The 14,588-nt window shown below is 39.5% G+C and overlaps 1 protein-coding gene across 1 annotated transcript; it reads right to left on the reverse strand.

Annotated features, from left to right (window-relative positions):
• Nucleotides 1–512: 512 nt before the first annotated feature.
• On the reverse strand, nt 513–5,176 carry LOC105211170 (uncharacterized). The gene is made up of 4 exons (XM_029039573.2): nt 4,201–5,176; nt 3,991–4,148; nt 3,717–3,930; nt 513–3,619 (listed from the first exon to the last, which is right to left on the reverse strand). Exons 1-4 carry the CDS (start codon nt 5,057–5,059, stop codon nt 627–629), a joined length of 4,224 nt encoding a protein of 1,407 aa, XP_028895406.1. The 5' UTR covers nt 5,060–5,176; the 3' UTR covers nt 513–626.
• Nucleotides 5,177–14,588: the final 9,412 nt, after the last annotated feature.

Raw genomic sequence — 14,588 nt, forward strand, 5'->3', positions numbered from 1 at the left:
AAATTTGCAGGTTATCTGATAAAGTATGTATCTCAAAAGACCGTATGGGTCTCACGTTTGATCACTGCGGACAACAAAGCGCAATTGTGGGACAACAATCGAAGGAGTTTCTGCGCGGCCTTGTGACCATCGATGAAACAGCGGACTTCTCTCGGCGAGCTTGCTCCAAGGAAGTCGGAGACTGTCCAATCGGTTGGAAATGTGAACGTGCCGAGTTCGTGGGTCGATCCAACTTCTATAAAGAGATGTTGGAGCATCCCTGAGCTAGGGGTATGCTACTAAAAATAGACTATGTTGAGCAAAAAACCCAAAATTGTTATTTATGTAAGACAAGGGCTACTAAGGACCGCCCTGGTATTGCAGGAATGTTAATAGAATTAATGTTAGACAATTAACATTCTGTAGACGCTTCTGCACTGCGCCTAAAAGTATGTTGTAAAAACACGCTTAACATACTGTAACTGTAAAATACAGCTAACGTTATTCCAACAAAATCTTTTTGAAAATGAAGACTCTTCGAGTCGCTCTTTTTGTACCAACCTACAAGCGTTCTACAGTTTAATAAAAATAATTACACAATTATTTTCCAAATTAAAAATAATATAAAATAAAAACACCCATCGAAATTACTCTTCCTTCGAAAACTTTTCATCATTTACTTTATTCTTCACTTCATCATGATGAATGAAAGCTTTAAGTGCCAACTCAACAAAAAAACAAACAATATAAGAAACAACACATAGAAAAAATATTTCAAACGCATCATAGGCCATATTTTTGTATTTCTCACGCTCTTCCTCGTATGTCTCCAAAGTCGTACGGCCCATATAACAGGTGACAATGCAAATGGCTACGGCTAACTTGACAGTCCAAATGCAAGTACGTTCGAAGCGATTTAAGGGCATTTCACCATATTTCCAGGGACCAATGAGCGCCTGAAACAAATACCATTGGATAAAGAGACTCTCAAGGGTACTGCGGAAGGTACGCTTGAAGGACTGCGAGCCTTCGCGAAAATTTGTAGCGTCCAAAACCAGCGGTTTCGTGGTTATCCATTGTTCAACCTCGAAGGTGCACATAACCTCATTGGCGTAATCCTCAATGACAATATTGCGACAATACCAGCTTGGATAACGACCGGATTTGTCGCGGCGTATGCTCAGCAGTAACGGCTGCACCAAATCATCACCGCTTAGCGGTAAACGGAGTGTACAAGTAGAGTTCCGGATGAGATGCGGATTCGCCGGATTTTGGTATATAACGAATTTTCGTGCACCTTGCGGCAAAGCGAACTTAAGAATGATATTGGCAGTGGTGCCCGCATGCCAATGGCCACCGGTGCTTATGTGCACATTCAAACCATACTCAATGTGACACTCTTCCTGATCGAGCAATGTAATTAAGTCGCCCTTGTGGTGTTGCAGCGTGTAGTAAGCCCACCAGAAGAGCGCAGCGAATAGTGGCAAGAGCGCTAAGAAAAACAATACCATATAACCATTGACGGGCAAATGGGTCAACACTTGACGTGAGGTGTCAGTTTCCGCGGCGGTTTGTCCATGTTTCTTACCCGCAAACGTCGACAAATGATAACAACTGCAAGTCAAATTCTCCGCATCGGTTAAATTCAATTTTGGCACACAACCAGCCGTCGACCATTCGGGATCACGCAATTTGAAGTCCCACATGAGACACTTCAGCATGGTAGTCTCAAATTTAAATGTCTTGCGAGAAGAGATTTCATCTGCGGCCATCACAGCCAGGTAAGCCCAGACATTACCACTCTTATTGTTCACCACATGAAATGTACTCTTCTCCGGCACGATCTCGGTGGAGTTACGCACCTGATAACTGCGCGGTTTTGTACACAAATTTAACTTAACACAGAGGCGTGTGGTGGGATCAGAGAACTTGACAATTGCGGCACTGTTCTCGGGCAATTCAATGCGGTAGATAGGCATATCTAGCGAGTCGTTAACATAGCCTTCAACAATGTTGCTGCTTACTGTCGGTGTCTCAGTGTTCTCGGCTAATGTCATGCGAAACTCAACGGGATTCTCGAGTATTGTCTCTTCCCTCAAAGGATCGGCGCTGCTGTAAACGCTAAACGCGACTATGCTTGTGTCGAGCGGTTCCGTATCGGGATACCACCAGAATGGATTGCGCTCGAAGGACACTACTTGAAAGTGTAACTGTGCACTATCTAGCGTTTGTTCGAGTTCTGCAAGCATTTTCGTAGGCATTACTATTTCAATTTTACGATTTGCAGTTTCCAAATTCATCATTTTTGTGCCCTCGATACTGAATACGTCTAACTTAACTCCCGGTTTGTCCAATTTAAAGTGATCATCAGTCGGCTCGTGCATCACTGTGCTTGTGATACCCACAAAGTGTAGACAACGAAAGACTTCGAATATAACATCCAACCAATTACCGACACGCGTAAGCACCGTCTCGTCGAAATCTGGTAGTGGCGCATAACTTTCGTTGAGACGATCTGCAGAACCGCTGTTCGCCGGTTCGATGCGCACGACCGGTGGCATATCCTCCAGTTTGGCGGAGAATTCAGCAATCATGTCCACGACTTGATTGTTGAGCAATTCATAGGGTTCGGGCAGCAGCTCTTGATACTCCCTATCCACGATGATAAAGTAAAATCCATTTGCGATCATACGCAGGAATTTGGTGAAAAGCGTGACACGTTTATTGTCCAGCGGCTGTAGAGGCGCTAAGAAATTTCTCGTTATTTTTGTTAACTGCTCGATGCGCAGCAGCGTCTCCAAGTCGAGCCATCTCAAATGATAGAATATGATCTCGCCCATGGCCAGCGTGCCCATATTACGTGTCAACACTTCTGTTAGCACCATGGCGCGCTCGACATCGCCATCTAACAACAGTTTGGCGATATTGTTTTTCGGTTGTGCCAATAGTGTCCTGAGTGCCGCCTCGTCTTGTGGCACCTGCATGGCGGATACGCTCACAGGCGCTTGTGCTTCGGTGCAGGCGAATAGAAAGTCACAAACAACAATTTTGATGCTATTCGTTGCTGGCAGTCTAGTATTCATTAATCGTTCGTTGGTGCGATCGAAGCTGAACGTATCGGCTATATATTGATAAGAGATCGGCACGTTGGGATCCTCAAAGCCGTTGCATGTTATATGAAACTCAGTCTCATATTCTACGCCATTATTGGGTTCTACTTTACATTGTCCCGCCGTGGGAGGTGCATTATGCTTGAGCTCCACAATAGCTTTTCCACTCTTTCCTCCACCGGTCGCTGTTGCTTCAACTGTGACGCTGCCACTGTTCGGTGGCATAAAGCCGAGACGATGTGCTTTCTTAAGTACATTGCTGCCGCCACTTACTTCCCATGTGATTGTGGGTTCTGCCGTACAAGTGACGCAGCGCATGCGTAGATGTACCTTGCGGTCCGCAGCAAAGGTACCCATTCCACAATTCCTTACACAGACGATGTACACATAATGTGTGGGTTCATTTGTAATTTTAATGACTTGTTTTGCTACATCTGCTTCCTTTACGCTGACATATGAGCTAACTCGAAAGCTGAATGTATACGAGTTGCCTAACTTAAGTACCCCAGCTGGTACATGGAGGATGCTGCCTAAAATGGAGTTTCAGATAATGAAGAGTTCAGCAATAAGTTAAGTTAAAGATAGAGTCCGCATATCCGGAAATGAATTATGGAAACCATTACCAACCTGTTCCCATATGTGGTTTACAGAAACTATTCGAACTGTCCTCGCTTGAGTCGCAACTCCATTTGTATTTCATTCTTTGCTCCACGAAAGGCGAGAGACCGAAATCACGACTCTTTGAGCCGTCCAAGTAAAATGACTGACGAGCGCCCACTTCACGTATGCTGCCACCTAAGATGAGAGCCGAGACTGGTTTGGACATAACGAATATGTAACACTGTGAAATAAAAATATATTTTTATTAAATAATTGCAAAAGTGAGATTAACTCAACTCACTCGCACTTTTTTATGCACCACTATGTCGTTATAGTATTCATCCACATTAACACGCACCATATATGACTGGGCCACAGCGCCTTGATAGTTGAACCACAGAATGTAAGGCTTAACCTTCAACTGCTTCTTGCCAGTGTTGCCGAATTCGTACAAAACAACTGAAAGCGAGTGAAAAATACTAAAATGTTTGGAATAAACTTATAATCTCACTTGTGCCGATGCTGTTGTGCACAGTCCACTCCATTTCAATGCGTGAGTTCCACACGCAATGTCTATGTATAATGGCATTGAAGACATTGAAGCGTGCTATATCTATCATGAGCGGTTCTTGAGGGTTGGAGCCATGCATGAAACCTATATCGGGGATGCAAGGCACATCCGAGGGCTGTATGATGTACAATGCAAAAGTATGCTCATACAAGGCATTCGAATCCATATCGGCGACTCGCGCAGTTATGCTCAATGTACCCACATCCCAGAAAGTCTCATAGCCTTCGTGATAGTAACCGCTTTTGTATGGTAAGCGTCCGGCGTGCAGTAAATCCAATGAACGCGCTACAGATCTCAAGTCCCTGGAGTAGCGAAAGCCACTCTTTCGTTTGGGAAACGATTCAAAGGTGTCGATGAGACAATTTGACGTGTACGCCTCGTAAATGAAATCTCTTGTACCCAAAGTCTCTACGGTGACGAGAAAGTTCTGACGTTCGCCAAACACACCGACCGGATTGAAGAGTACATGCATTTTCGTAAATGTTGGCGCATCCTTCACATTGCAACGCTGTCCGCCCCAAGAGTCCACACACTTGCAGAGGAATTGTCCCAGCGCCGGTTCACAGGTGGCGCCATTGCGACAAGGGTTCGCCTCACAGTGGTTAATGAATTGCTCGCAGCGCGCTCCGCTGAAGTAGTCGGCGACACAGCTGCATTGTATTTTGCTGCCGTCGAGCGCACAATTGCCGGCGTTGTTGCAGTTGCCGATGGGGCAGAGTTTTTCAGCAGTGAGTGGCTGCCGCGTTTGAATGAGGATAATTGTTAGAAATAATATTAATTTCTCGACAAAATTTTTCATTTTATTAACGAAATCTCAAAAAATTATATATTTTATTTGAAGAACGCGTTTTCTAAAATTGAATAAGCAAAATCTCGATGATTATTTTGTGCGGCGACTTGCAAATAAAGAAAATAGTGATTGATTTTTTTTTTGGAATTCATAGTAGAAAATTTATTTGCGTAAATTTAAAGTGAATATTTGGAGAAATTAAATTATATACTCATACTGCAACGAATTTTTGCTGATATCGCTCTGATTTTACTACTAACAGTCGAAAATGTCTTATATATAAACACTTGCATACCATATATGGCACGATTTTAGTTTCTGGGGCGCCAATATTTGAGTTCACTTTTAGGTAAATTAGCCCCAGAAACTAAAATCTCCCCCCATATATAAATATTTGCCGCGATATGACATGACAATTCATTGCCAAATACACAACAAAAACAGCAGCAACATAAGCAACAATATATTTTCAGCAACCATAAGAAAGGTAAAGTCAAAACAACAGCAAAACCAATAACAACAACTCACAAGCAGCAGCGCATTTCATTAGACCTCAGCTGTGTCTTAACTTGAATGCACCAAATTGGACTATGTAAAGTCTTTCAGATCATAGTTTGTTGGTAAGCAGACGGTTTTGCACCGCCAGGAGTGGCACGCGGACAGCTAGGCAACATACGTCCTCACAATACCTAAATGACGAACGCCGTTGGTGTTATTGTTGTTATATTTTTGACTGGTTCGTCGAAGGCAAGAAAAAGGTAATTTCGTCGAGCAAACTGCCTACGCAGCTGTGACAAATTATCGTTGCCACAAATTGTTGTTGCAAACAGTATTGCTGTTTATGCTACTATTTGTTGTTGTTGCTGCCGAAACCTATAGTAAGGCGTACACAGCCAGTGGTTGTTAAATTTCATGTAAAAATGGTCGATGTCACATTGCTAGCAACCAGCAACCAGCCGGTGTTGATTGTGTCTTGCTTGTTCAACGTGCAACACACGCTGCTCTGGCAAACAGACTCACACATCCGCACAGTTGTTGGACAGTTTTGTTGCAGCAATCAATCTCAATTGCTTCACTTTTTCAGTCATATCTCTTCGATCATTTCGGGTGACAAAATGCTAACTATTTTTCTTCTCTCTCCCTTCTCCTCTTACTATAGCCTCTTTATGCACCACACCATATTCATTGCAGTTTATTTTATTATATTCCATTTATTTTCCATTTTTATGTGATACTCCAACTTTGCGTTGTGTTGTTGTTGTTATTACGGCTGCAACAATTGCCATTCTGGCAATGGTTTGTTGCTAGTGTCATTCAAGTCTATATGTAATTGTTGTTTGTGTCTGTTGCAAGTTGCTTGCTTTGCCACCGCTATGCTTTGTTGCTGTTGTTGTTGCTCACATGCTTGCATTCGCGCTCATAAACACATTTCAGATGAGATTTTTATTGCAATTGTAACAATTGTTTGCAAGTAGATTTCGTTGGTTTTTGTTGTTGTTGCTATTGTGATTTCTTTGCCTTAACAATTATTTATTTGAAGTTTTGTTGATTGTTTGTCTCCTTCAATTTCGCTGTCGCTGGTTGTTGTAGCTACCACTGTTGCCGCTGTTATATTCGTTGTTGTTGCTGTTGCATACTCAAATGTGTTCGTTTTGCATGTTGCTACAGGATTTTTGATCAAATAAAAGTGCTTGCAACAACAATAAAATGTTCACAACAAAAATAGTATGCACATAAATTCACATACATACAACCCGGGGGCAGTCAATGACAACAAAATGAAAGGCAAACATATTTTGATCTGTTTTCTGATTTGTTTACAACTACAACGCAATAGAAAGTAAAAAAGAATATAAAATAGGTCAACAAGACACCTGTGTACGAATTAATCGCTTAAAATTACTAGCATGAGGTAATTTCATCGTATGAGTAGCCTTTCTCTTAGATACTTTAAGAGTTAGTGTTCATTTGCGGTTATAAAAAGCATATGTGCTCTTCAATGGGATATAAGAACCTTACACCTGAATATGAATTCTAAATCCACTCAATGGAAGTCTCTTAAAAATAAACTATCCAAATAACTTGTTGCAGACAACATGTAGCACATAGCTGATTTAAAATAACTGTTACTTTTTACTCTTTTAAAGTAATTGAGATAGACAAATAAAACTGTCTGTCTATAAAAGTGATATCTTGAGTGATATATTTCATTTCATTATTTGAAGAATATAATCTTCAAACTTCAAATCCTTTTCTGTAAAAAAAAAATACAAAAAAAAAACACCAACTGTCAATCAATATTTACACTTCTCTATTCTCAACTAGCTCTCGTTGAGCTTACGATAGGCAATCAATATTTTCAAAATATTGCCAGACACTGTCGCTCTCGGCCCGACTTTATCAAACAAGCTGCCATCAGTTAACAGTAGCCTTGATCAATGCAATACAATTGCGTGCAATTCCACTCGGTGCTGTTAAGTTGACTTCGATTTCAACGCTTTCAATTGATTGGAGTGCTGTTAGATGTTGAATATCAATAAGCCCAGATATTATTCGTATGATCTTTACCCGCGACCATTTGGCAATAATACCTCTGTCATTGGTGTTGTTGCTACATTTGTAATGATAATCAAGAAGCTGTCATTGATTATAGTCGGTTCAAATGACTGACTGGCACCAGAGCTCGTTCTTTGCGTTCGTTAGTGAGCATTCCGAGCGCAGTGAGTGCGGACGCCTGAGTGTTTCCTTGAACGTCTGCAGGCCTATATGGGTCTGTCCATCCATCTTGCTGCCTATCAGGCTGACTCTATCTCAGCTAACTTTTAACGCAGCTATGTGCCATTAGCGGAAAAATCGCTTGGAAAATCTAAATTAAGGCGAACAGCAGTGGGTTGCCTGCAGCACGATTCGTCAATCACAGCTATAACTGTATGTTAGTGTGTGTGTTCTGAGCACATTTATTTATTCGTCGCTGGAAAAAGTGGGCAAAAATGCTGAAATGCTTGTCACTTGCTCGTCATAGTCAGTTACATTGGCAGCCAAGCCGAAGCAGAAGTAGAAATCCACATCCTCAACTGATCCGACGTCGCCTTTGCAATCAGTTGGGCTGTCAGCTAACCAGCTCTCCTGTTGTTGCCAATGTGAGTTAGTTGGTTCGTCTCTGGTTGGCGGTTTGTTGACTGTGTTTGGGCGTCAATAAATGTATATTCGTCTAAGTGAAGCAGTTCGGTTGCCGTTTTGTCGCATTTATTATGCTGTTAATGGCGGCCTACGTCTGTTCGTGCCAATGGGAGTTTGTTGAGTCATTTGCGCCTCTTTGCGAAAAATTAGACAACTGGAGTGTAATCATTAGCTTAATTGGCATAAATCGACTGGTAAATGGTGTACTCGTTGCGCACAAGTTTCGCCAGAGGCGTTGATGGCATAAATTTGTAATTTAAGTGACAGTTGTGCTTTGATGAATTAATGAAATTTTATGAAATTGAAATGAGAAGCGCTCTGGGAATTTCACTTTTTGGCAAATTAATGCATTAGATTGGAGGAAATTTTTTGTTGGAATCGAATATTTTTGTAATTTTAATAAATTAATATTATTCGGTGATTGTATTGATTTATATAAATTAATATTGGAGAAGAGACTGGTAATCAAGTAAATACCTATAGGAAGATTCTCATGTTTGGTTAATTGATAAATGGTAACAACAGATATGTAAGGCTCTTTAAGATCCCTTGTTAAGCTTCTATTCACCTTATTATGTTCTTTTTAATAACTTCTTTTTTATTTTTTTCAATAAAAAATGTATGTTTAACAAAACTAAATTTCAAAATATTTTAATTCTTCACTACTACTGACCCCACGTAAATCATTTATGTTGTTTTGTTGCTTCATCTTTCAAAAATCCCAACAACAAAATTTGAATACCAGTAGCGTTACAGATAATCAAACGGAATTATTAATGGCTTCGGACGAAACACGTTTAACTACATTTCACGAAATTTAATTAATTAATTAATTGGACACACTTCCAGTTGAAAAACTCAACAGCTTCGGTCAGTATCATAAACACCGACTGTTAGTTAATCGCTGACAAAATACCGTTGGCGTGATCGTAATGATAAACACTTGCTGACTTTTTGACTCTGTTGAAGTTCTAATTCCTTCCCACACACAAATACACGCCACTTTTTTGTTGCCTGGGAATTTGTTTCGATTTCGGTTTGAATTTTTGATAATCAGCGATTATAGTAACACCTTATGTAGTACAACAACAACAAATGGTAAAATAATGAAGCAAATTATACAAGCATTAACAACGCCGTAACGAATCACAAGACGCGCGCATAAAATTAAACGAAGCGGAGGTAAAGGGAATGATATGCAGGCATTAACGGCAATTTAGATGCTCAATTAATGAACTAACTTATATATTTTTCCATATATGTATATGCCTATATGTGTTATTTCTAAATAGCCGACTATAATTTCATGCCATATTAATTTGGTGATCACCAGCACAGTGACAATTTAAAGCGTTGCCATATTTGTCCTTTGTGTGTATGTAATCCATAAAATAGTCTAAAGCCATGATGAGAAATAAATCACAACAGCACAATCGCAGTCGGTTTCATAAACTAATTAACGTTCGCTAATGACAGACAAAATGGAGACACCTGTGCGTAGCGAGACTCGTGTGCCTGTATCTATATCCGCTCCGGTACTCTGCCTGTGTATTTTAAGTAGACTTTAATTACAAATAACAAATACAATTACTAAAAAAGCGCAGCTGTTTGTTGTCGTTCGCCGCGGCACGCGCTTGTCGTTTGCTTTTCCAATATTCGGCGCTGGCACCTTCCGCAGCTGGCCAAAAGTCGTCCAATCAACGGCTCGTTTTAGTGCGATTGACTGCGATTACCATCGACGGCCATATTTGGTGCCACCACAGCTTTGATGGTAATTAAACCATTTAATACTATTAAGCGTTTATTGTTGTGCGTGCCGTTATGATAGGCTTACAAACACCTCGTACATGTGTTATGCATTCAAGTAATTGTTCGTTGTTGTCCATACCAGCAGTCAATTGCTTTGACGACCAAATATGGTTTCCGCTTGTTTCATTAACTTCTTTAAGGCTTTTAATGCTAAAATAGGTTTTGTGTGAGAAAAAATCAATAATTTTCCCACGATGCTTGGTATTTCAGTTATTAGATGTGCGAGGCAGGCTGAATGGTTGGAATTTATTAGAAAGAACCGATGGAATTGATTGCACATACATATTATACTCTGGATCTAGTCACTGTTTTAAGGCGTGTTCTGAGTCCTCAAGAGAAATGTTGGAAATAAATCACAAATGTTAAGGTGTATTATTGGGAAAAGACCTATGGTACCACATTAATGGTATCGCAATGTTTAAGGAGACCTGAAGATCACCATAACCGGTGTTTTAAGAAAAAATAAAATAACAAAATAAGAATAACCTCACGACTATTAATATCATGCCTTCAATGAATCGAGTTAAGCTAATGTAGTACTAGTTCTGAATATTTAACCCATAATTGTCGAAAAAATCTGCTTTATTTAAATAATTTTAGTAAATTATATTCTCACAATGTAATATTTGCTAAAAATGAAAAAATACACGTACTTGCAACATTTTAGTACACCTGTTAAACATATATACAATAACCACATGTGTATATCAACTACATGCAGGGCTATCTCAATAAATCATGACTTCCATATATAAACCAATAGTGGTCACAAAGATCCCTACAAATGGGTAAATCGCGACAAGTGGAAGCCACCCGCTCAAAAACAATGCGCTTTAAAAATATGTCTGTCTGTATGAATGTGCACATGTGTGTCGTTGGAAAAAGGCAATCGTCGTCACTTGCCGGCAAGAAAAATGAAATGCGGACAATGGACAAATAAAAGCGGAAAGTAAAACAGAAAAAAAAAAACGTTATCGATTTACGGCAACATGAAATAGTTGCTACTGCACTCTTTGTGGCGCTGCTATAACCAACGCCAATCACCCGCGAATGGGCTGCAAATAGTGGGCAGTAGCAGCAGCAATCAGCAACAGCAACAAATGATAGTGGGCCACAATTGAAGCGCCGCCGTTAAGCGACCAGCAGAGCTGTCGCTGAAATGCTTCGTTATGCCAACAAAAATTGCAATAAAAACCAAAACAACAACAATAGCGTTGCATTGCACTAGCTGTTGAGCCTTAATCGCGCAACCGACAACAAGTCCTTGTTGCCTAACGCGCACTGACAAGATATGAATCGGGAAATTTTTTATTCATATCACGATTGAAATATGTTTTTTTTTCGTAAATGAATGTTGCTGTCAGCTAACAATGTTGTTGCATTTAGTAAGTGGCTGTGTTTGGCTTGGTGTGTGTTGGTGAGCAACATTTGAACAAAATTGGATATGGGCAATTGTAATTGCATCTGTTGCAACGGTTGGTCATTGGTATTATTTTCCTTAACCGGTCCGTTCGGAGAAGTAATGCTTAATTAAAGATTTATAATTTCCGATAATGCCAAATACTTAGTTTTAGTTGACAATTCACTGGGCGCAATTATGTTTTTGTTTGGCTGTCGGAAGTACGAGCATAATCATGCCAATGGTCTTTGGTCTTTGTAGAAGTGATAACGGGTAACAGTAACAGACTCAAATGGAGTCCAACTAAACACTGTCTAACAACTCATTGGATTTCATAGAATTAAATTTTTTTTATTATATGTATATGTATGGATATGGAAGTTTAGCATTCACTGAGCATGCTTTGCCTACTGCGGAAACCAATGTGTCCAATTATTAAATTATCTCTTTTCTAAATGAATAGCCTTCTGACTTGTCCATCATACATGGTGCGCCTTGTAATACTACCACAGCAGCCTGTGAAGGAGTTGAATGGCTTGAGCAGCTAATGATAACTGCATTCCCAGCAAAATTAGTCCATCTCATCCACTTTTTCGCTACATTCTAGAGTTATATCGCAGTAGAATAAATTCTTCTCAATTCTAATGACGCTTTTCTCAATAAATGTCCATTAAGTTGAAAGTTGACCGTAAGGTAGTTTCGCGTCAACATTCTAGATTAATTCATATGTGAAATATTAACTCAAAATTATTTTAAAAATATTCGTCTCCCACGATAAGCTCAATATATGAGAAAATTGATGTACTTCCTCTGAATCGTGAGAACTGTTATGAAATATTTCTCCATTGATATACTATGCACTCATTTATTACTATAAAAAAATGGATTAAATAAATTTAATTGAAATCGTTAACTCGAGCGCATTAATGAATGTCGACACCCCTTAACATACAAGCAATTATAAAGGGTGATTTTTTAAGAGCTTGATAACTTTTAAAAAAAAAAAAAACGCATAAAATTTGCAAAATCTCATCGGTTCTTTATTTGAAACGTTAGATTGGTTCATGACATTTACTTTTTGAAGATAATTTCATTTAAATGTTGACCGCGGCTGCGTCTTAGGTGGTCCATTCGGAAAGTCCAATTTTGGGCAACTTTTTCGAGCATTTCGGCCGGAATAGCCCGAATTTCTTCGGAAATGTTGTCTTCCAAAGCTGGAATAGTTGCTGGCTTATTTCTGTAGACTTTAGACTTGACGTAGCCCCACAAAAAATAGTCTAAAGGCGTTAAATCGCATGATCTTGGTGGCCAACTTACGGGTCCATTTCTTGAGATGAATTGTTCTCCGAAGTTTTCCCTCAAAATGGCCATAGAATCGCGAGCTGTGTGGCATGTAGCGCCATCTTGTTGAAACCACATGTCAACCAAGTTCAGTTCTTCCATTTTTGGCAACAAAAAGTTTGTTAGCATCGAACGATAGCGATCGCCATTCACCGTAACGTTGCGTCCAACAGCATCTTTGAAAAAATACGGTCCAATGATTCCACCAGCGTACAAACCACACCAAACAGTGCATTTTTCGGGATGCATGGGCAGTTCTTGAACGGCTTCTGGTTGCTCTTCACCCCAAATGCGGCAATTTTGCTTATTTACGTAGCCATTCAACCAGAAATGAGCCTCATCGCTGAACAAAATTTGTCGATAAACACATTTCGAACCGAACACTGATTTTGGTAATAAAATTCAATGATTTGCAAGCGTTGCTCGTTAGTAAGTCTATTCATGATGAAATGTCAAAGCATACTGAGCATCTTTCTCTTTGACACCATGTCCGAAATCCCACGTGATCTGTCAAATACTAATGCATGAAAATCCTAACCTCAAAAAAATCACCCGTTAAATACATTTTTTCTCCGTTGGAAAGAGTTAAAGATTCAAAAAGGTCTTCATGTGGTCTCACCCGTTTTTTTGAATTTTGGAATTCCTGTCTACTTAAATCACTCTGTTGTATGTATGCTTGATAATAAATGCCAGTGACGCCCACACATTTTTGGCTACGGCCAATAGCTTGTAGCTCAATGTCTTCATAGATCACAATAGTTGTATCTTAAAATACATAAATATCTAAATATGTGTGATTATGCTTATGAAAATTAATAATAAATTTATTCTTTTGTCATGTGGAGAGCAGAGCTGAAGTTTTGAAGCTTTCTTTGTTGTGATTTTCTGAATTTATTTCTTGTAGCTTGAAAATATAAATTTATTGCTTATGTGGCATAATTTTTTATTTGTTCACAAAAATGAAAAAATATAAGATTTCAATATTTTTTACTTAGTTTTGTCTGTTTGTTTTAATTTTTTTGCGATTTTTTCGTTATAATTTATTAGCGATTAGGAAAAATTCATGACAACTATTTAGTGTTGATTTTTTTTCATTTTACAAGCATAAATGTTGGCGCATGAAGGTGAAGAAGAAGTGAAACTCTTCCTTCAAAAACTCAGTCTACAAATAAATCGCCTTATCTTATGCGACGCGTAACACCCCTAAAGGAGCCACTTCCCAAGTTGCCTCATTCCACGTTTCATCTATTAGACCCTTTAACCTTGTGCCATCTTCTGATACTATCTCAATCGAAATATCAACCAAAAATCAATAAAAATCATTTTATTTACCAAAGCGCTGCACACACACTAGTACATGATTGCCACAGCGCCTGAACACTCAAGCTATACAAAGCACGAGTCCATGAGATACCCTCTTAGAACGGACGAGAATACAAAATCGCAAAACGATGCAAATGCGGAGGCGAAGGCAGTTGACTGGCGCGTACAACCCAACTTCGGTGGGATAGCGTGAGAGGCGCGCGGCTGCGCTGTGGCAAGCATTGCGGCCGACACGAATGGCGAATGAAAATTATTTCTCACCATTCATCTTGAAAATTTCGCATATTAAGTAAGAACAAACCAAAATTATCACAATAGGGCATCAACACTTTGGCGCGCGATGCCAGCAATCAGACGAGGCGGCCAAAGGAAACAAAAAATGTTTCCTGTGTATATATTTGTGCGCTGTTCTCGATCGTAATTATTAAATTAAATTCTACGTTTGTTTGTTTTATCCATATTATCAATGTCCATTGAGCATCGCAA

This window comes from Zeugodacus cucurbitae, chromosome 4 (assembly GCF_028554725.1).
Source record: "Zeugodacus cucurbitae isolate PBARC_wt_2022May chromosome 4, idZeuCucr1.2, whole genome shotgun sequence".
NCBI lineage: Eukaryota > Metazoa > Arthropoda > Insecta > Diptera > Tephritidae > Zeugodacus > Zeugodacus cucurbitae.

Bases quoted from the DNA above. Each gene is read 5' to 3' on its own strand.
- LOC105211170 (XM_029039573.2), bottom strand. From the start codon at position 5,059: ATGAAAAATTTTGTCGAGAAATTAATATTATTTCTAACAATTATCCTC. The intron at 4,149-4,200 runs GTGAGATTATAA...ACTCGCTTTCAG, and splicing joins GCACAACAGCATCGGCACAA to TTGTTTTGTACGAATTCGGC. The intron at 3,620-3,716 runs GTTGGTAATGGT...ACTCCATTTTAG, and splicing joins TAAACCACATATGGGAACAG to GCAGCATCCTCCATGTACCA.